Source organism: Patagioenas fasciata, chromosome 22 (genome assembly GCF_037038585.1).
Source record: "Patagioenas fasciata isolate bPatFas1 chromosome 22, bPatFas1.hap1, whole genome shotgun sequence".
Taxonomy (NCBI): Eukaryota; Metazoa; Chordata; class Aves; order Columbiformes; family Columbidae; genus Patagioenas; species Patagioenas fasciata.
Window position 1 is genome coordinate 9,101,438 of NC_092541.1, and position 22,708 is coordinate 9,124,145.

At 58.6% G+C, this 22,708-nt stretch overlaps 1 protein-coding gene across 1 annotated transcript; it reads left to right on the plus strand.

Annotated features, from left to right (window-relative positions):
* Positions 1–5,014: 5,014 nt before the first annotated feature.
* Positions 5,015–9,726, plus strand: LOC139829647 (zinc finger protein 541-like). The gene is made up of 6 exons (XM_071818122.1): positions 5,015–5,114; positions 8,135–8,210; positions 8,368–8,456; positions 8,648–8,779; positions 9,160–9,281; positions 9,435–9,726. Exons 1-6 carry the CDS (start codon positions 5,112–5,114, stop codon positions 9,724–9,726), a joined length of 714 nt encoding a protein of 237 aa, XP_071674223.1. The 5' UTR covers positions 5,015–5,111.
* The last annotated feature ends 12,982 nt before the right edge of the window (positions 9,727–22,708 follow it).

Here is a 22,708-nt window from a genome sequence, read left to right on the forward strand (position 1 = left end):
AGAGCAGTTTTCATACAGATCCCCCCTTTCCCCCCAGCCCCGAACCCCCGGGGGTTTCTCAGCATCAGCAGCCACTTCACTCCCCCCAATTTAACTCTTTGTGTCCCTTTTCCAGGCTCTTTGGGAGCCCGGGTGTCCTGGGGCCGCTCTGGTTTTTGCTCCGGGGTGTTTGGAGCCCGGTGACCATGGACCTGTTTCCCTTGGGCGACGAGCTGCGTGGCTTTGCCCAGAGCCCCGGGCTGCTCTGCGGGGAAGCGCTGGAGCCCGACCTGGAGCCCAGTCTGAGCCTGGAGCCCGACCTGGAGCCCAACCTGAGCCTGGAGCCCGACCTGAGCCTGGAGCCCAACCTGGAGCCCAACCTGAACCTGGAGCCCATCCTGAGCCTTGAGCCTGACCTGGAGCCCAACCTGAGCCTGGTTACTAATGATCAGTATTTACCAATGATGGTCATAATTTATTAATAGTGATCAGTATTTATTAATAACAACCAGTATTTATTAATGATGGTTAGTATTTATTAATGACAATTAGTATTTATTAATAACCACCAGTATTTATTAATAACGGCCAGTATTTATTAATGGCGGTCAGTATTTCTTAATGACAATCAGTATTGATTAATGATGGTATTTATTAAGGATGATTATTATTTATTAATGATGATCAGTATTTGTTAATGGTGATCGGCATTTATTAGTAATGGTTAGTATTTATTAATGACGATCAGTATTTATTAATGACCGTCACTATTAATGATGATCAGTATTGATTAATGATGGCGAGTATTTATTAATGATGATCAGTATTTCTTAATAACAGTCAGTATTTATTAATGACAATCAGTATCGATTAATGATTGTGAGTATTTATTAATGATGATCAGTATTTATTAATGATGGTCAGTATTTATTAATAACGATCAGTATTTATTAGTGACGGTCACTATTTATTAATGACAATCAGTAATTATTAATGAGGGTCAGTATTTATTAATCCTTGCTATTTAACCCTTTTGGGTTGAAACCTTTGAGACCGAACGCCGATTGATTCCACCGGGCAAGCTCCACCTGCCTGGAGCTTCAGTGCCGACTACGCCATCTGTTCTAAAAGCGCCGCGGCTTTATCATGTTGATTTTTTTACCTATTTATCCTGATTTTTGTCACTTCAGCCACTTGGCGGCTGCTCCGGTTGAGGATGGCGGCGTCTCCATGTGCCGGAACCACGGGTGGTCGGTGGACGCCGAGAGGGGGCAGGTAACGGGCACCCGTGGGTGCTGCTCATTGAGCGGGGATCTGAGCGAAGGCGGCGAGGGGGTTGGCGGTGCCGTCGAAGCCCTTTGCGGGGGTCGTTACCAAATTGTGCGTAACTGGATGATTTGTGAAAGTCGCTGCCGATTGAGTGGAGATGACGGGGTGAGAAAACGAGAAATAGGGAATCGCTGCGGTGTAAAGATTCGCGTTGCGCGCTCCCGCCCGGTTCGGGTCGTGTTTAGCGTAGCGGGTTTTATTATCCTCGTTATATAATGGAGAAATAATTGGGAAGAGCAGTTTGCAAAGCGCTTTGATATCCTCCAGCGCCACCGACGCTCCCGGTTCCGTTTGTGCTCAGGTGCGCGACGCGGGCGATGCAAACACCGCGAAACCATCGTTGGGAGATGGAAACGGCGCCTCCGAACCCCCGACGCTGTCCGAAAACCCCCCTGGTGATCCCGGTGTTGGTTCCGGTGACAAGAAACAAGGTGGGTGAGGAGTACTTGGATGGTTGTGCGATGATTCGGCAACCGGCGGCGCCGGAGTCGCTTCCCGGAGCACCCGTGTGTGTGTCCCTGGCTGAACCAAGGGTGCTACGTGCCCCAAAACCCCCCAAATTACACCCAAATAATGCTATGGGGACGCGCTCGGCGGCCGCTACCCCAGGGACGGGCTCTGGGAGGCTCCAGGCTCCCGCTGGGTTATTGATCCGAAATACGGAACCCGGCGATCGCCTCGAGTTGGGTGGAAGGGAGGAAGCATCAGCAGGACCGGAGGGTCCCCAGACCCCTCATTTTGGGGTTCGCCGCTTGCTTTTGAGCCAAAAAAGGAGGAAAAGCAGATAAACGCCCGTGTGATTTTGTGCGTTTTCCACCTTTAACCCTTTTCTCGTTCGATGTTGCCCAGGTCACCGAAAATGCGTCTCCGGATGGGAAGATCTCGCAGCAAAAAGGCGACGGAGGCCGAAACCCCTCGTGATCCCGACACCGGGATTGAAGCGCTTTCGGCCGCCCCGCGGGGTTAATTCGGTGCGATGCGGATGTCCCCACGTAGCGCTTTGGGGGGAACACCCCGCTTTATGGTTGTGGTTTACGGGGGGTTTATCTCAACCCGGGCCGAGCGATCCCGGTGTAAAACCGCCCGGTGAACCCGGTTTGGGTTCGGCGTCCCCTCGCTGGTTTGTGGTGGCAAATGCAGAGCTTGTGCTCCCCAAAAACCCCCAAAATGGGTGATTTTGTGGAATATGGGATGGAAACAACCCCCCCAGGGTTTCGCTGCGATATCGGGTGTAAAAACCACCCGAGTGCTGCGATCGACTGCGAAACCCCATTGGGATGATCCATCAGCGACCGATTTCACCAAAACGATGGGAATTGGGACAATTTGTGGTTGTGACGCCGAGGAACGGTCTCGGCACGATGATTTTGATCCTGAGCGTTGCTTTTCCCCTCTATTTCTCAATATCCCGCAGGCAGAATGGACGGCGACTTGGGATTGTGCCTGGTGAAGGACGCCCCCAAAATCAGCGTCCGGCCGTGAGTCCCCAAACCACCAAAAACGGGCGCAAAACGGGTGCGTCGCGCTTTTCCTGCCCCTCGTTTGGCCCACCAGGACCCATTGACGTCCATTCCGAACGGAACACGAGGCGCTGATGTCACCGGCGGCGCTGATGTCGCGGCGGAACCCCGGCAACGCTTTGTTGTTCCGAGCCCTCGCAGGGCGTCTCTCCCACTCTGCCGCGTCTCGGAGCGAATCCCTGTGGTTTTCGGCCGAACCGCGCGGTTTCGGTGCCGATCGGAGCACGATGATGCCGTGAGCGCTCAGAACGCCCCCGTCCCCCCCGCCGCGCCGCCGCGGTCCCCGTCACCGCCTCCCGTCCCCTCTCCAGGCAGATCAACGTGGGGAGCGGCTTCCAGGCGGAGCTGCCGGCCCTGCGCGACCCAGCGCAGGCGCAGCAGGACGAGGAGCACGCGGAGCTGGTCTGGAAGCCCTGGGGGGACATGGACACCGACCCGCAGGCGCCCGACCCAGGTATCGCACGCATTGGGTGCCTGGCCCACCCCACCTGGGCCCCGGGGGGGTCGTCGCTGCTCTTGGGGCTCCCAACGCTGCCTTTTGGGTAGAAATAGTGACGTTTTTCCGTGTCTTTCTTGCTCTCCGCTCCACCTGGTTGGCTCGTTTTCCGCTGTCCCGTATCGCACCTTTTGTCCCCAAAACCCAACTTTTCCTTCTCGTATCGTACCCATTATCATGTCGCACCTCTTCTTGACCAAACCCAACGTTTCCATTGTCCTATCGCACCTTTTCTTGACAAAACCCAACTTTTCCTTGTTGTAGCGCGTCTTTTCTTGACATAAACCCAACTTTTCCTTCTCGTATCGTACCCATTGTTGTATCGCACCTTTTCTTGACGAAACCTGACGTTTCCATTGTCCTATTGCATCTTTTCTCAACAAAACCCAACTTTTCCTTGTCCTATCGCATTTTTTCTCAACAAAACCCAACTTTTCCTTGTCTTATCATGTCTTTTCTTGACAGAACCCAACGTTTCTGTTGTCCTATTGCATCTTTTCTTGACATACACCCAACTTTTCCTTGTCCTATTGGTTCTTATCTTGACCAACTCCAACTTTTCCTTGACCTATCGTGTCTTTTCTTGACAAAAGCCAACTTTTCCTTGTCCTATTGTCTTTTCTTGACATAAACCCAACTTTTCCTTGTCCTATCGCATCTTTTCTCAACCAAACCCAACTTTTCCTTGTCCTATCGTGTCTTTTCTTGACATAAACCCAACTTTTGCTTGTCCTATCGTGTCTTTTCTTGACAAAACCCAACGTTTCCATTGTCCTATCACGTCTTTTCTCAACAAAACCCAACTTTTCCTTATCCTATCACACCTTTTCTTGACAAACCCCAACATTTCCTTTATCATATCGCATCTTTTCTTGACCAACTCCAACTTTTCCTTGAATCGTACCCATTGTCGTATCACACTTTTCCTTGAAAAACCCCAGCTTTTCCTTGTTGGATCCCATATTTCCACCCCCAAACCCCAACACCCCCATGTCACATCCCCCTTTCCCCAAACCCCAACACCCCCATGTCACATCCCCCTTTCCCCAAACCCCAACACCCCCATGTCACATCCCCCTTTCCCCCAACACCCCCATGTCACATCCCCCTTTCCCCAAACCCCAACACCCCCATGTCACATCCCCCTTTCCCCCAACACCCCCATGTCACATCCCCCTTTCCCCCCCAAACCCCAACATCCCCACCTCATATCACCCCATTTCCCCCCCGAACCCCAACATCCCCATGTCCCATCAGCCCGTTTCCCCCACCCCGTGTCGGTTGCAGTGTTGACCCTGCTGTCCATGGCGAGCTCCAGCACCGTCCCCGGGAGCTCCAGCGCCGTCCCCGGGAGCTCCAGCGCCGTCCCCGGGAACTCCAGCACCATCCCCGGGAGCTCCAGCACCATCCCCGGGAGCTCCAGTGCTGTCCCCGGGAGCTCCAGTGCCATCCCTGGGAGCTCCAGTGCCATCCCTGGGAGCTCCAGTGCCATCCCTGGGAGCTCCAGTGCCGTCCCTGGGAGCTCCAGCTCCATCCCCAGGAGCTCCAGCGCCATCCCTGGGAGCTCCAGCGCCATCCCTGGGAGCTCCAGTGCTGTCCCTGGGAGCTCCAGCGCCATCCCCGGGAGCTCCAGTGCTGTCCCCGGGAGCTCCAGTGCCATCCCTGGAAACTCCAGCGCCATCCCTGGGAGCTCCAGTGCCGTCCCTGGGAGCTCCAGCGCTGTCCCCGGCGCCGTCCTTAACCTGGAGCTGGCCCTGCACTGCCTGCACGCAGCGCGCGGCGACCTGATGGTGAGTGACCCCAAAACCCCCAATATCACCCCAACCCCCCCGATATCACCCCAAACCCCCCGATATCACCCCAAAACCCCCTGATATCACCCCCAAAAGCCCCAATATCACCCCCATGCCCCCGATATCACTCCAAAAGCCCCGATATCACCCCAAAACCGCTGATATTTCCCCAAAACACCCTGGTATTTCCCCAAATCCCCGATATCTCCCCAAACCCCCCGATATCACCCCAAAACCCCGATATCACCCCAAAACCTCTCGATATCACCCCAAAACCCCTGATATCTCCCCAAAACCCCCCGATATCACCCCAAAACCCCGATATCTCCCCAAAACACCCCGATATCACCCCCAAAAGCCCCTGGTATCTCCCCAAAACCCCCGATATCTCCCAAAACCCCTTGATATCACCCCAAAAGCCCCCGATATCACCCCAACCCCCCCGATATCACCCCAAACCCCCCTGATATCTCCCCAAAACCCCTTGATATCACCCCAGAACCCCCCGATATCACCCCAAAATCCCCGATATCTCCCCAAAACCCCCCAATATCACCTCAAAACCCCCCTGATATCACCCCAAACCCCCCTGATATCACCCCAAACCCCCTTGATATCTCCCCAGAACCCGCTGATATCACCCCAAACCCCTCTGGTATCTCCCCAAACCCCCCGATATCACCCCAAAACCCCCTGATATCACCCCAAACCCCCTTGATACCTCCCCAGAACCCCTTGATATCTCCCCAGAACCCGCTGATATCATCCCAAACCACCCCGGTATCTCCCCAAAACCCCCTGATATCTCCCCAAACCCCCTGATATCTCCCCAAAACCCCCTGATATCACCCCCATGCCCCCGATATCACTCCAAAACCCCCCGATATCTCCCCCAAACCCCCGATATCTCCCCAAAAGCCCCGATATCTCCCCAAAAGCCCCGATATCTCCCCAAAACCCCCCGATATCACCTCAAAATCTCCCGATATCACCCCAAACCCCCTTGATATCTCCCCAAAACCCCTTGATATCTCCCCAGAACCCCCTGATATTACCCCAAAACCCCCCGATATCTCCCCAAAACCCCCCTATATCACCCCAAACCCTCCCGATATCACCCCAAACCCCCCGATATCTCCCCAAAACCCCTGATATCACCCCAAAACCCCCCCAATATGACCCCAAATCCCCATGATACCACCCCAAAACCCCCCGATATCACCCCAAAGCCCCCTGATATCACCCCCAAAAGCCACAGTATCACCCCCATGCCCTCGATATCACTCCAAAACCCCCGATATCACCCCAAACCCCCCAATATCTCCCCCAAGCCCCCCGATATCACCCTAAAACCCCCTGATATCTCCCCAAAACCCCCTGATATCACCCCAGAACCCCCCGATATCACCCCAAAAGCCCCAATATCACCCCCATGCCCCCGATATCTCCCCAAACCCCCCGATATCACCTCAAAATCTCCCGATATCACCCAAAACTCCCCCGATATCACCCCAAACCCCCTTGATATCTCCCCAAAACCCCTTGATAACTCTCCAGAACCCCCTGATATCACCCCAAAACCCCCCGGTATCTCCCCAAACCCCCCGATGTCACCCCAAAACCCCCTGATATCACCCCAAAATCCCCTGATATCTCCCCAAACCCCCCTGATATCACCCCAAAACCTCCTGATATCTCCCCAAAACCCCTTGATACCAGCCCAGAACCCCCTAATATCACCCCCAAACCCACCAATATCATCCCCAAAAGCCCCAGTATCACCCCCATGCCCCCGATATCACCCCAAACCCCCCGATATCACCCCAAAACCCCCTGATATCTCCCCAGAACCCCCAGATATCACCCCAAAACCCCCTGATATCTCCCCAAATCCCATTGATATCACCCCAAAAACCCCCGATATCTCCCCAAAACCCCGATATCTCCCCAAAACCCCCCGATATCACCCCAAATCCCGCTGATATCTCCCCAAAACACCCCAATATCTCCCCAAAACACCCTGGTATCTGCCCAAATCCCCTTGATATCACCCCAGAACCCCTTGATATCACCCCAAAACCCTATGATATCTCCCCAAAACCCCCCGATATCACCTCAAAATCTCCCGATATCACCCCAAACCCCCCGATATCACCCCAAAACCTCCCGATATCTCCCCAAACCCCCTGATATCACCCCAAAGCCCCCGATATCACCCCAAAACCCCTTGTTATCACCCCAGAACCCCCCGATATCACCCCCAAGCCACCCGATATCACCCCCAAAAGCCCCAATATCACCCCCATGCCCCCGATATCTCCCCAAAACCCCCGATATCTCCCCAAACCCCCCTGATATCTCCCCAAAACCCCCCGATATCTCCCCAAAACACCTTGATATCACCCCAAAACCCCCTGATATCTCCCCAAATCCCCTGATATCACCCCAAAACCCCTCAATATCACCACAAAACCCCCTGATATCTCCCCAAAACCCCTCGATATCTCTTCATAACCCCCTGATATCTCCCCAATGCCCCTCAATGTTACCCCAAAACCCCCGATATCACCCCAAAACCCCCCGATATCTCCCCAAAACACCCCGATATCTCCCCAAAACACCTCGATATCACCCCAAACCCCCCAATATCAGCCCAAAACCCCCTGATATCTCCTCAAATCCCCTGATATCACCCCAGAACCCCTCGATATCACCCCAAACCCCCTGATATCTCCCCAAAACCCCTTGATATCACCTCAGAACCCCCTGATTTCACACCAAACCCCCCGATATCACCCCAAACCCCCCAATATCTCCCCAAAGCCCCCTGATATCACCCCCAAACCTCCTGATATCGCCCCAAAACCCCCCGATATCTCCCCAAGCCCCCCGATACCTCCCCAAACCCCCCGATATCTCCCCAAAACCCCCCCGATATCACCCAAAACCCCCAAAATCACAACTTGGGGCGTCCTGCTCCGAATGGAAGGCGAACCCCGAGCCTTTTCCTCTTGCAGAAGGCGCTGGAGATGCTGCTTTCGGGGGGGCCCCCCAAGTCCGAATCGGACCCTCTGGCCAATTATCATTACGCAGGTAAACGAGGAACGGGGCCCATTCCCCCCCCAGGACACAAACAGACACCACGATACCCTTTCCACGCTGATTTAAACATCTTGGGCTGCCGATAACGACCCCCCCGCCCCATTTGCTAATTGCGTTCCCCATAACGAACCCGCTCATTGCCCCGCAGGCTCGGACACGTGGACGCCATTGGAGCAGCAGCTTTTCCACCGTGCTTTTGCCACCCACAAGAAGGACTTTTATCGCATCCACAAGAAGGTAAATCCCCCAAAATCATCGGTTTTTAACCCAAAAAGCCGCGTTTTTGAGTCACGCATCGAACTCCCGTTCTCCAAATGTCATTTTGCTGCTTAACGCTGCAAAAAAGGCACCGGAATGAGACAAAACGAGGCGTAAATGTGATTTACCGCGGCGTTTCCATCCTAAACCGCCCCTATCCCCTCGCTTAGGTCCAGACTAAGACTGTGGCCCAGTGTGTTGAATATTACTACATCTGGAAGAAAACGACCAAACTCAAGTCCTACCGAGCAAAAGGGACGGGCAAAAAAGCCAAGAGAAACAAGGAAAAGGCCGAGGAGAAGGTAGAAAACGCGTTTACGCGGAATTTGCGCCACGGGAAAACCGCCTTGAGGCCAAAAAAGCGGCTTTTTGGGCCCGAAATGGGCTCGATTGGCTGCAGGTTGATTGCAGTGATTCCAGGTATTAACGATCCTGGTGGGGTTTGAATGGTTTGGGGGATATTCTGTGGTTTTGGCTTCGCCGCCGAAGGGAATTGCTGTGCGTTCCCTGCCAAAAAGCGGTGGTTTGTGTCACAAAAAGAGCCGGTTTTGGCTCTTTTAGCCTCACCTGGCTGAGTTGTCTCTATGGGCTGTTCCATAGGGTCTTGTTTCCAAGCTGGTTTATTCTCAGCGCTCTCGACCTTTGGTGAAAGGGGGGAATGAGGGGAATCTCTGCTTTCCAGGCCACTTTCCAGCCCCCGAAGAAGAAGCCCCGTCCCTCGCCCGAGGAAAGGGCCAAAACGAAGCAGCAAATGGCCCAAAATGAGGGCGCCGGGGAGTCCTTTCCATGCACGGAGTGCGGCAGGTGAGTTGTTGCTTATTTGGGGATAAAGAGGTTAAAAGGTGTTAAAGCCACCCGGCGCGGAGCCGAGAAACGGCGCCGGGCCCGCGCCAAAACGCACCCAGAGAGGGTGAAGCCAAAAAGCACTAAAACCTGGGTTTTCCGCCCCGTTTCCAGGGCGTTTGCCACGATGCGGGGCAAGAACGCACACATGAGGTGGCACCGGGCGCGGGAGCTGCAGGCGGGGACCGAGCTGACCCCAAAGGGCTTGGAAATTGAGGACAAACCAGCCGAAATGGTGATTGCTGCGCTGGTTCTGGAGCCGCAGGCCGGGACCGAGCTGCCCATAAAGTGCTTGAAGATTGAGGAGAAACCAGCTGAAATGGCGATTGCGGGACCGGAGCTGCAGGTCGGTGTGGGGGGGAATTGGGGTCTGGTGTGGGGGGGGGGACATTGGGGGTCGGTGTGAGGGGGAATTGGGGGTCGGTGTGGGGGGGAAGTTGGGGGTCAGTCTGGGGAGGATTTGAGGGGTCAGTCTGGGGAGGATTTGGGGGTCGATGTGAGGGGCATTAGGGGTTGGTGTGGGGGGCGTTGGGGGTCAGTGCGAGGGGGAATTAGGGTCCGGGGGGGGATTGGGGGTCGGTGTTTGAGGGGGGAACTGGGGGGTTGGTGTGCGGGGGCGGCCTTGGGGGTCGGTGTGAGGGGGCATTGGGGGTCAGTCTGGGGAGGAATTGGGGGTCGGGGGGGCATTTGGGGGTCGGTGGGGGGGAGCTGGGGGTCGGGGTTTGGGGGGAGCTGGGGGTCGGGTGGGGGGTGGATTGAGGGTCGGTGTGAAGGGAATGGGGGGGCATGAGGGGAACGGAGGCGCAGAAACAACTTTACAGCCTCCGGAGCCATGAACCTCCACACCCCGCAGGGTTCCAGAGCAGCTGCGTTCGTTTCGCCGTCGGGCGCAAGGGGAGCGATGGTTCCACCCCTCGTGCGCCGCTCCGAGCGGCAGGAGCTGCGTTTAAATACAGCGAGGTGCTCGTGTCCCAACGACCCCGGAGCGCCCGCACACATCCATAACCTTTCCCGCTCATCACTGCCGTAGTCTCCGCCTGGACGCCCCCTGTTCGCCTGTGCGGCGCCACCTGGTGCTCTGGAGGAGGGGTCTTTGGATGAAGGCTCCTTCAGCTTCCTCAGGTTTGGCTCCTTGTGTTGAATGGACTGGGACCCAAGCTCCAGGTCGGTTGAACCCAGCCTGGCACCCCCTTTTTGCTGTAAATCTCGGTTCTCTCGTCCCCTCGAGTTCACAGCTGGTGCCGTAAAACTCCTGATCCTGGCACTGCTGGGTTCTGGTTTCCTTACCATGAGTTCACCTAAAGCTCTGAACTAAGGGCTCGTGTGGCTCAGCCCTAAAGTGTTGGCTCGTTAGTGGGCACCCAATTATGTTTTGTTAACCCTTAAAATGTTCGTGCCCTCTATCAGACCCAGGAGTTCGGGCGGGGATTCAGTTCAGGAGGGACCCGGGAGTAACCCTAAGGACCCAGTAGTTGGGGGGTGTCAAGGGTTAAGATCGTGAAACCGTGGGGACCCCTAATGTCCCCAGGGGCCATTGTGACATCCTGGGGACCCTGCATTGTCCCCAGGGTGTTGTGACACCATGGGGACCCACTTTGTCCCCAGGGCCCATTGTGACGTCTCAGGATCCCCCATTGTCCCCAGGGCCCATTGTGACATGCTGGGGACCCCAAATGTCCCCAGGGCCCATTGTGACATTCTGGGGACCCCCTTTGTCCCCAGGGCCCATTGTGACATCCCAGAACCCCAATTTGTCCTCAGGGCCCATTGTGACATCCTGGGGACCCCCTTGTCCCCAGGGCCCATCGTGGCACCAAGGGGACCCCCCCCCCCTAGTCCCCAGGGCCCATTGTGGCACCATGGACACCCCCTTTGTCCCCAGGGCCCATTGTGACATCCCAGGACCCCACCTTGTCCCCAGGGTCCCTTCTGACAGGGTGGGGACCCCCCTTTCTCCCCAGGGCTCATTGTGACGTCCCAGGACCCCTCGTTGTCCCCAGTGCCCATTGTGACATCCTGGGGACCCCCCTTGTCCCCAGGGCCCATTGTGAAATCCGGGGAACCCCCTGGTCTCCAGGGCCCATAGTGGTACCGTGGGGACTCGTCCTGTCACTTGGGTCCATTGTGACACCATGGGGACCCCGCCTTTGTCCCCAGTACCCATTGTGACATCCTGGGGACCCCTTTGTCCCCGGGGCCCATTGTGACATCCTGGGGACCCCCCTTTGTCCCCAAGGCCCATTGTGACACCGTGGGGACCCCACTTCTTTCCAGGACCCATTGTGGCATTCTGGGGACTTCCTTTGTCCCCAGGGCCCATTGTGACATCCTGGAGACCCCCTTTATCCCCAGAGCTCGTTGTCGCACCATGGGGACCCCCTTTGTCACTGGGGCCCATTGTGACATCCCAGGACCCCCCATTGTCCCCAGGGCCCATTGTGACACCGTGGGGACCCCGCCTTTTCCCCAGGGCCCATTGTGACGTCTCAGGACCCCCTTTGTCCCCAGGGCCCACTGTGGCACCATGGGGACCCCCTTTGTCCTCTGGGCCCATTGTGACATTCCAGGACCCCACTTTGTCCCCAGGGCCCATTGTGACAATTAAGGGACCCCCCTTGTCCCCAGGGCCCATTGTGACAATTAAGGGACCCCCTTTGTCCCCAGGGCCCATTTTGACATCCCAGGACCCCACTTTGTCCCCAGTGCTCATTGTGAAATTCTGGGGACCCCCCTTGTCCTCAGGGCTCATTGTGACAGCCGAGGACCTTACTTTGTCCCCAGGGCCCATTGTGACATCCCAGGACCCCCCACTGTCTCCAGTGCCCATTGTGACATCATGGGGACCACCCTTTTTCCCCAGGGCTCATTGTGACGTCCCAGGACCCCTCGTTGTCCCCAGGCCCCATCGTGACATCCTGGGGACCCCCCTTGTCTCCAGGGCCCATAGTGGCACTGTGGGGACTCATCACTTGGGCCCATTGTGACATCCTGGAGACCCCCCTTTATCCCCAGGGCCCATTGTGACACCGTGGAGACTCCATTTGTCACTGGGGCCCATTGTGACATCCCAGGACACCCCATTGTACCCAGGGCCCACTGAGACATCCCGGCGACCACCCTCTGTCCCCAGGGCCCATTATGCACATTCAGGGGACACCCCTTTGTCCCCAAGGCCCATTGTGACATCCTGGGGAGACCCCATTGTCCCCAAGGCCCATTGTGGCACCATGGGGACCCCCTTTGTCCCCAGTGCCCATTGTGACATCTTAGGACCCCACTTTGTCCCCAGGGCCCATTGTGACATCCTGGGGACCACCTGTGTCCCCAGGGCCCATTGTGACATCCCAGGAGCCACCGTTGTCCCCAGGGCCCATTGTGACATCCTGGGGACCCCCTTGTCCCCAGGGCCCATTGTGACATCCTGGGGACCCCCTTGTCCCCAGTGTCCATTGTGGCATCCTGGGACCCCCGTTGTCCCCAGGGCCCATTGTGGCACCATGTGGACCCCCTTTTTCCCGAGGGCCCATTATAACGTCCCAGGACCCCCCATTGTCCCCTGGGCCCATTGTGACGCTGTGGGGATCTCCTTTGTCCCCAGGGACCATTGTGACACTGTGGGGACCCCCTTTGTCCCCAGGGCCCATTGTGACATCCTGGGGAATCCCTTTGTCTCCAGGGCCCATTGTGACGTCCCAGGACCCTGCTTTGTCCCCGGGGCCCATTGTGACATCCTGGGGAACCGCTTTGTCCCCAGGACCAATTGTGACGTCCCAGGACCCCCCCTTGTCCCCAGGGCTCATTGTGATGTCCCAGGATCCCCATTGTCCCCAGAGCCCATTGTGATGTCCTGGGAACCCCCTTTGACCCCAGGGTCCATTGTGACACCATGGGGACCCCCTCTTGTCCCCAGGGCCCATCGTGGCACCGTGGGGACCCCCTTGTCACTGGGGACCCATTGTGACACTATGGGGACCCCCCTTTGTGCCCAGGGCCCATTGTAACATCCTGGGGACCCCCTTGCCTCCAGGGCCCCTTGTGACATCAAAGGATCACCCTTTGTCCCCAGGACCCATTGTGACATCCCAGGACCCCACTTACTCCCCAGGGCCCATTGTGGCACCATGAGGACCCCCTTTGTCACTGGTGCCCATTGTGACATCCCAGGACCCCCCATTGTCTGCAGAGCCCATTGTGACACTATAGGGACCCCCCTTGTCACTGAGGACCCATTGTGACACCATGGGCACCTCCCCTTGTCGTCAGAGCCCATCGTGACATCCCAAAACCCCCAATTGTCTCCAGGGCCCATTGTGACATCCTGGGGACCTCCCTTTCTCCCCAGGGCCCATTGTGACGTTCCAGGAACCCCCATTGTCCTCAGGGCCCATTGTGACATTCAGGGGACCCCCTTTGTCTTCAGGGCCCATTGTGACACCATGGAGACCCCATTTGTCACTCGGGCGCATTGTGACATCCTAGGACCCCCCATTGTCCCCAAGGCCCATTGCGACATCCTGGGGACCCCCCTTTGTCCTCAGGGCCCATTGTGACATTCAGGGCACCCCTCTTTGTCCCCAGGGCCCATTCTGATACCATGGGGACCACTTTGTCCCCAGGGCCCACTGTGACATCCTGGGGACGCCCTTTGTCCCCAGGGCCCATTTTGACACCATGTGCACCGCCCTTTGTGCCCAGGGCCGATTGTGACATCCTGGGGACCCTCTTTGTCCCCAGGGCCCATTCTGACATCCTGGGGACACCCCATTGTCTCCAGGGCCCATTGTGAACATCCTGGGGACCCCCCTGTCCCCAGGGCCCATCGTGGCACCGTGGGCCCCCCCGTTGTCCCCAGGGCCTATAGTGACACCGTGGGTACCTCCTTTGTCCCCAGTGCCCATTGTGACATCCTGGGGACCCCCCTTGTCCCCAGGGCTTATTGTGACATCCTGGGGACCGCCTTTGTCCCCAGGGCCCATTGTGACATCCCAGGACCCCAAGTTGTCCCCAGGGACCATTGTGACACCGTGGGGACCCCCTTTGTCCTCAGGGCCCGTTGTGAACATCCTGGGGACCCCCTTGTCCACACGACCCATCGTGGCACCGTGGGGACCCCCCGTTGTCCCCAGGGCCTATAGTGACACCGTGGGTACCCCCTTTATCCCATGAGCCCATTGTGACATCCTGGGGACCCCCTTGTCCCCAGGGCCCATTGTGACACCTTGGGGATCGCCTTTGTCCCCGTGGCCCATTGTGACATCCCAGGACCCCGCGTTGTCCCCAGTGCCCATTCTGACATCCTGGGGACCCCCCTTGTCCCCAGGGCTTATTGTGACATCCTGGGGACCCCTTTGTCCCAGGGGCACATTGTGGCACCATGGGGACCCCCTTTATCCCCAGGGCCACTTGTGACATCCTGGGGACCCCCCTTGTCCCCAGTGCCCATTATGACATTCTGGGGACCCCCTTTGTCCCAGGGGCACATTGTGGCACCACGGGGACCCCCTTTGTCACCGGGGCCCATTGTGACATCCCAGGACCCCAAGTTGTCCCCAGGGCCCATTGTGACACCATGGGTACCCCCTTTGTCCCATGGGCCCATTGTGACATCCTGGGGACCCCCTTGTCGCCAGGGCCCATCATGGCACCGTGGGGACCCCCCTTTGTCCCCAGTGCCCATTGTGACATCCTGGGGACCCCCCTTGTCCCCATGGCTTATTGTGACACCCTGGGACCGCCTTTGTCCCCAGGGCCCATTGTGATGTCCCAGGACCCCCCATTGTCCCCAGGGACCATTGTGACATCCTGGGGACCCCCTTTGTCCCAAGACCCCATTGTGACATCCTGGGGACCCCGCCTTGTCCCCAAAGCCCATTGTGACATCCTGGGGACCCTCTTTCTCCCCAGGGCCCATTGTGGCACCATGGGGACACCCGTTGTCACTGGGGCCAGTTGTGACATCCCAGGACCCCACTTTGTCCCCAGGGCTTATTGTGATACCATGGGGACCCCCCTTGTCCCCAGGGCCCATTGTGACATTCAGGGGGACTCCTCTTTGTCCCCAGGGCCTATTGTGTCATCCTGGGGATCTCCCCTTGTCTCTAGGGCCCATTGTGAGACTGTGGAAGACCCCCTTTGTCCCCAAGTCCCATTGTGACGTCCCAGGACGCCTCGTTGTCCCCAGGACCCATTGTGACTCCCTGGGAACCCCCCCTTGTCCCCAGTGCTCATTGTGAAATCCTGGGGACCCACTTTGTCCCCAGGGCCCATTGTGGCACCATGGGGAGCGCCTTTGTCACTGGGGACCATTGTGACATTCCAGGATTTTACTTTGTCCCCGGGGCCCATTGTGACATCCTGGGGATCCCCCTTTGTCGCCAGGGCCCACTGTGACACCGTGGGCACCCTCTTTGTCCCATGGGCCCATTGTGACCTTCAAGGGACCCCCCACTGTCCCCAGGGCCCATTGTGACATCCTGGGTACCCCCTTTGTCCCCAAGACCCATTGTGACATCCTAGTACCCCCCGCAGTCCCCAGGGCCCATTGTGACATCCTGGGGATCCCTTTGGCCCCAGGGCCCATTGTGACAGGGCGGGGATCCCCCTTGTCCCCAGGGCCCATTGTGAAACCGTGGGGACCCTCTTGTCCCCAGGGCCCATTGTGACAGGGCGGGGATCCCCCTTGTCCCCAGGGCCCATTGTGAAACCGTGGGGACCCTCTTGTCCCCAGGGCCCATTGTGGCACCGTGGAGACCCCCCCTTTGTCTCCAGTGCCCATTGTGACATCCTGGGGACCCCCTTTGTCCCCAGGGCCTATTGTGACATCCTGGGGAGTCCCCTTTATCCCCAGGGCCCATTGTGACATCCTCGGGACCCCCTTTGTCCCTAGGGTTCATTGTGACATCCCAGGACCCCCATTGTCCCCAGGGCCCATTGTGAACAACCTGGGGACCCCCCTTTTTCCCCGGGCCCATTGTGGCGTCCCAGGATGCTTCGTTGTCCCCTGGGCCCATTGTGACATCCCGGGGACCCCTTTTGTCCCCAGGGTCCATTGTGACATCCTGGGGCCTCCCTTTGTCCCCAGGGCCCATTATGACATCGCAGGAGCCCCCATTGTCCCAAGGGCACATTGTTACATCCTGGGGACCCCCTTGTCCCCAGGGCCCATTGTGGCACCGTGGGGACCCCCCCTTTGTCTCCAGTGCCCATTGTGACATCCTTGGGACCCCCCTTGTCCCCAGGACCCGTTGTGACATCTTGGGGACCCCTATGTCACCAGAGCCCATTGTGATATCCTGGGGAGCCCCCTTTGTCCCCAGGGCCCATTGTGCACATCCAGTGGACCCCTCTTTGTCCCCAGGGCCCATTGTGATATCCTGGGGAGCCCTCTTTTTCCCCAGGGCCTATTGTGACATCCTGGGGACCCCCTTTGTCCCCCGGGCCCATTGTGACATCCTGAAGACCCCCTTTGTCCCCAGGGCCTATTGTGACATCCCAGGACCCCCCATTGTCCCCAGGGCCCATTGTGACACCGTGAAGACCCTCCTTGTCCCCAGGGCCCATTATGACATTCAGGGGACTCCTCTTTGTCCCCAGGGCCTATTGTGACATCCTGGGGACCCCCCTTTACTCCAGGGCCCATTGTGACGTCCCAGGACCCCCTATTGTTCCCAGGGCCCATTGTGACATTCTGGGGACCCCTCTTTGTCCCCAGGGCCTATTGTGGCACCATGGGGACCCCCTTTGTCCCCAGGGCCCATTGTGACATCCCAGAACCCCAATTTGTCCTCAGGGCCCATTGTGACATCCTGGGGACCCCCTTGTCCCCAGGGCCCATCGTGGCACCGAGGGGACCCCCCCTCCCTAGTCCCCAGGGCCCATTGTGGCACCATGGACACCCCCTTTGTCCCCAGGGCCCATTGTGACATCCCAGGACCCCACCTTGTCCCCAGGGTCCCTTCTGACAGGGTGGGGACCCCCCTTTCTCCCCAGGGCTCATTGTGACGTCCCAGGACCCCTCGTTGTCCCCAGTGCCCATTGTGACATCCTGAAGACCCCCTTTGTCCCCAGGGCCCATTGTGACATCCCAGGACACCCCATTGTCCCCAGGGCCCATTATGCACATTCAGGGGACACCCCTTTGTCCCCAAGGCCCATTGTGACATCCTGGGGAGACCCCATTGACCTCAAGGCCCATTGTGGCACCATGGGGACCCCCTTTGTCCCCAGTGCCCATTGTGACATCTTAGGACCCCACTTTGTCCCCAGGGCCCATTGTGACATCCTGGGGACCACCTGTGTCCCCAGGGCCCATTGTGACATCCCAGGAGCCACCTGTGTCCCTAGGGCCCATTGTGACATCCTGGGGACCCCCTTGTCCCCAGTGTCCATTGTGGCATCCTGGGACCCCCGTTGTCCCCAGGGCCCATTGTGGCACCATGTGGACCCCCTTTTTCCCGAGGGCCCATTATAACGTCCCAGGACCCCCCATTCTCCCTGGGCCCATGGTGACATCCTGGGGTCCCCCTTTTGTCCCCTGGGCCCATTGTGACACTATGGGGACCTCCTTTGTCCCCAGGGCCCATTGTGACACTGTGGGGACCCCCTTTGTCCCCAGGGCCCATTGTGACGTCCTGGGGAACCGCTTTGTCCCCAGGACCCATTGTGAGGTCCCAGGACCCCCCCTTGTCCCCATGGCTCATGTCCCAGGATCCCCATTGTCCCCAGAGCCCATTGTGATGTCCTGGGAACCCCCTTTGACCCCAGGGTCCATTGTGACACTATGGGGACCCCCTCTTGTCCCCAGGGCCCATCGTGGCACCGTGGGGACCCCCTTGTCACTGGGGACCCATTGTGACACTATGGGGACCCCCCTTTGTGCCCAGGGCCCATTGTAACATCCTGGGGACCCCCTTGCCTCCAGGGCCCCTTGTGACATCAAAGGATCACCCTTTGTCCCCAGGACCCATTGTGACATCCCAGGACCCCACTTACTCCCCAGGGCCCATTGTGGCACCATGTAGGACCCCCTTTGTCACTGGTGCCCATTGTGACATCCCAGGACCCTCCATTGTCTGCAGAGCCCATTGTGACACTATAGGGACCCCCCTTGTCACTGAGGACCCATTGTGACACCATGGGCACCTCCCCTTGTCGTCAGAGCCCATCGTGACATCCCAAAACCCCCAATTGTCTCCAGGGCCCATTGTGACATCCTGGGGACCTCCCTTTCTCCCCAGGGCCCATTGTGACGTTCCAGGAACCCCCATTGTCCTCAGGGCCCATTGTGACATTCAGGGGACCCCCTTTGTCTTCAGGGCCCATTGTGACACCATGGAGACCCCATTTGTCACTCGGGCCCATTGTGACTCCTAGGACCCCCCATTGTCCCCAAGGCCCATTGCGACATCCTGGGGACCCCCCTTTGTCCTCAGGGCTTATTGTGACATCCTGGGGACCGCCTTTGTCCCCAGGGCCCATTGTGACATCCCAGGACCCCAAGTTGTCCCCAGGGACCATTGTGACATCCTGGGGACCCTCTTTGTCCCCAGGGCCCGTTGTGAACATCCTGGGGACCCCCTTGTCCACACGACCCATCGTGGCACCGTGGGGACCCCCCGTTGTCCCCAGGGCCTATAGTGACACCGTGGGTACCCCCTTTATCCCATGAGCCCATTGTGACATCCTGGGGACCCCCTTGTCCCCAGGGCCCATTGTGACACCTTGGGGATCGCCTTTGTCCCCGTGGCCCATTGTGACATCCCAGGACCCCGCATTGTCCCCAGGGCCCATTCTGACATCCTGGGGACCCCCCTTGTCCCCAGGGCTTATTGTGACATCCTGGGGACCCCTTTGTCCCAGGGGCACATTGTGGCACCATGGGGACCCTCTTTATCCCCAGGGCCACTTGTGACATCCTGGGGACCCCCCTTGTCCCCAGTGCCCATTATGACATTCTGGGGACCCCCTTTGTCCCAGGGGCACATTGTGGCACCACGGGGACCCCCTTTGTCACCGGGGCCCATTGTGACATCCCAGGACCCCAAGTTGTCCCCAGGGCCCATTGTGACACCATGGGTACCCCCTTTGTCCCATGGGCCCATTGTGACATCCTGGGAACCCCTTGTCGCCAGGGCCCATCATGGCACCGTGGGGACCCCCCTTTGTCCCCAGTGCCCATTGTGACATCCAGGGGACCCCCCTTGTCCCCATGGCTTATTCTGACACCCTGGGACCGCCTTTGTCCCCAGGGCCCATTGTGACATCCTGGGGACCCCCCTTGTCCCCAGGGCTTATTGTGACATCCTGGGGACCGCCTTTGTCCCCAGGGCCCATTGTGACATCCCAGGACCCCAAGTTGTCCCCAGGGACCATTGTGACACCGTGGGGACCCCCTTTGTCCTCAGGGCCCGTTGTGAACATCCTGGGGACCCCCTTGTCCACACGACCCATCGTGGCACCGTGGGGACCCCCCGTTGTCCCCAGGGCCTATAGTGACACCGTGGGTACCCCCTTTATCCCATGAGCCCATTGTGACATCCTGGGGACCCCCTTGTCCCCAGGGCCCATTGTGACACCATGGGGATCGCCTTTGTCCCCGTGGCCCATTGTGACATCCCAGGACCCCGCGTTGTCCCCAGTGCCCATTCTGACATCCTGGGGACCCCCCTTGTCCCCAGGGCTTATTGTGACATCCTGGGGACCCCTTTGTCCCAGGGGCACATTGTGGCACCATGGGGACCCCCTTTATCCCCAGGGCCACTTGTGACATCCTGGGGACCCCCCTTGTCCCCAGTGCCCATTATGACATTCTGGGGACCCCCTTTGTCCCAGGGGCACATTGTGGCACCACGGGGACCCCCTTTGTCACCGGGGCCCATTGTGACATCCCAGGACCCCAAGTTGTCCCCAGGGCCCATTGTGACACCATGGGTACCCCCTTTGTCCCATGGGCCCATTGTGACATCCTGGGGACCCCCTTGTCGCCAGGGCCCATCATGGCACCGTGGGGACCCCCCTTTGTCCCCAGTGCCCATTGTGACATCCTGGGGACCCCCCTTGTCCCCATGGCTTATTGTGACACCCTGGGACCGCCTTTGTCCCCAGGGCCCATTGTGATGTCCCAGGACCCCCCATTGTCCCCAGGGACCATTGTGACATCCTGGGGACCCCCTTTGTCCCAAGACCCCATTGTGACATCCTGGGGACCCCGCCTTGTCCCCAAAGCCCATTGTGACATCCTGGGGACCCTCTTTCTCCCCAGGGCCCATTGTGGCACCATGGGGACACCCTTTGTCACTGGGGCCAGTTGTGACATCCCAGGACCCCACTTTGTCCCCAGGGCTTATTGTGATACCATGGGGACCCCCCTTGTCCCCAGGGCCCATTGTGACATTCAGGGGGACTCCTCTTTGTCCCCAGGGCCTATTGTGTCATCCTGGGGATCTCCCCTTGTCTCTAGGGCCCATTGTGAGACTGTGGAAGACCCCCTTTGTCCCCAAGTCCCATTGTGACGTCCCAGGACGCCTCGTTGTCCCCAGAACCCATTGTGACTCCCTGGGAACCCCCCCTTGTCCCCAGTGCTCATTGTGAAATCCTGGGGACCCACTTTGTCCCCAGGGCCCATTGTGGCACCATGGGGAGCGCCTTTGTCACTGGGGACCATTGTGACATTCCAGGATTTTACTTTGTCCCCGGGGCCCATTGTGACATCCTGGGGATCCCCCTTTGTCGCCAGGGCCCACTGTGACACCGTGGGCACCCTCTTTGTCCCATGGGCCCATTGTGACCTTCAAGGGACCCCCCACTGTCCCCAGGGCCCATTGTGACATCCTGGGTACCCCCTTTGTCCCCAAGACCCATTGTGACATCCTAGTACCCCCCGCAGTCCCCAGGGCCCATTGTGACATCCTGGGGATCCCTTTGGCCCCAGGGCCCACTGTGACAGGGCGGGGATCCCCCTTGTCCCCAGGGCCCATTGTGAAACCGTGGGGACCCTCTTGTCCCCAGGGCCCATTGTGACAGGGCGGGGATCCCCCTTGTCCCCAGGGCCCATTGTGAAACCGTGGGGACCCTCTTGTCCCCAGGGCCCATTGTGGCACCGTGGAGACCCCCCCTTTGTCTCCAGTGCCCATTGTGACATCCTGGGGACCCCCTTTGTCCCCAGTGCTCATTGTGACAGGGTGGGACCCCCCTTGTACCCAGGGCCCGTTGTGACATCCTGGGGACCCCCTTTGTCCCCAGGGCCTATTGTGACATCCTGGGGAGTCCCCTTTATCCCCAGGGCCCATTGTGACATCCTGGGGACCCCCTTTGTCCCTAGGGTTCATTGTGACATCCCAGGACCCCCATTGTCCCCAGGGCCCATTGTGAACAACCTGGGGACCCCCCTTTTTCCCCGGGCCCATTGTGGCGTCCCAGGATGCTTCGTTGTCCCCTGGGCCCATTGTGACATCCCGGGGACCCCTTTTGTCCCCAGGGTCCATTGTGACATCCTGGGGCCTCCCTTTGTCCCCAGGGCCCATTGTGACATCGCAGGAGCCCCCATTGTCCCAAGGGCACATTGTTACATCCTGGGGACCCCCTTGTCCCCAGGGCCCATCGTGGCACCGTGGGGACCCCCCCTTTGTCTCCAGTGCCCATTGTGACATCCTTGGGACCCCCCTTGTCCCCAGGACCCGTTGTGACATCTTGGGGACCCCTATGTCACCAGAGCCCATTGTGATATCCTGGGGAGCCCCCTTTGTCCCCAGGGCCCATTGTGCACATCCAGTGGACCCCTCTTTGTCCCCAGGGCCCATTGTGATATCCTGGGGAGCCCTCTTTTTCCCCAGGGCCTATTGTGACATCCTGGGGACCCCCTTTGTCCCCCGGGCCCATTGTGACATCCTGAAGACCCCCTTTGTCCCCAGGGCCTATTGTGACATCCCAGGACCCCCCATTGTCCCCAGGGCCCATTGTGACACCGTGAAGACCCTCCTTGTCCCCAGGGCCCATTATGACATTCAGGGGACTCCTCTTTGTCCCCAGGGCCTATTGTGACATCCTGGGGACCCCCCTTTACTCCAGGGCCCATTGTGACGTCCCAGGACCCCCTATTGTTCCCAGGGCCCATTGTGACATTCTGGGGACCCCTCTTTGTCCCCAGGGCCTATTGTGGCACCATGGGGACCCCCTTTGTCCCCAGGGCCCATTGTGACATCCCAGAACCCCAATTTGTCCTCAGGGCCCATTGTGACATCCTGGGGACCCCCTTGTCCCCAGGGCCCATCGTGGCACCGAGGGGACCCCCCCTCCCTAGTCCCCAGGGCCCATTGTGGCACCATGGACACCCCCTTTGTCCCCAGGGCCCATTGTGACATCCCAGGACCCCACCTTGTCCCCAGGGTCCC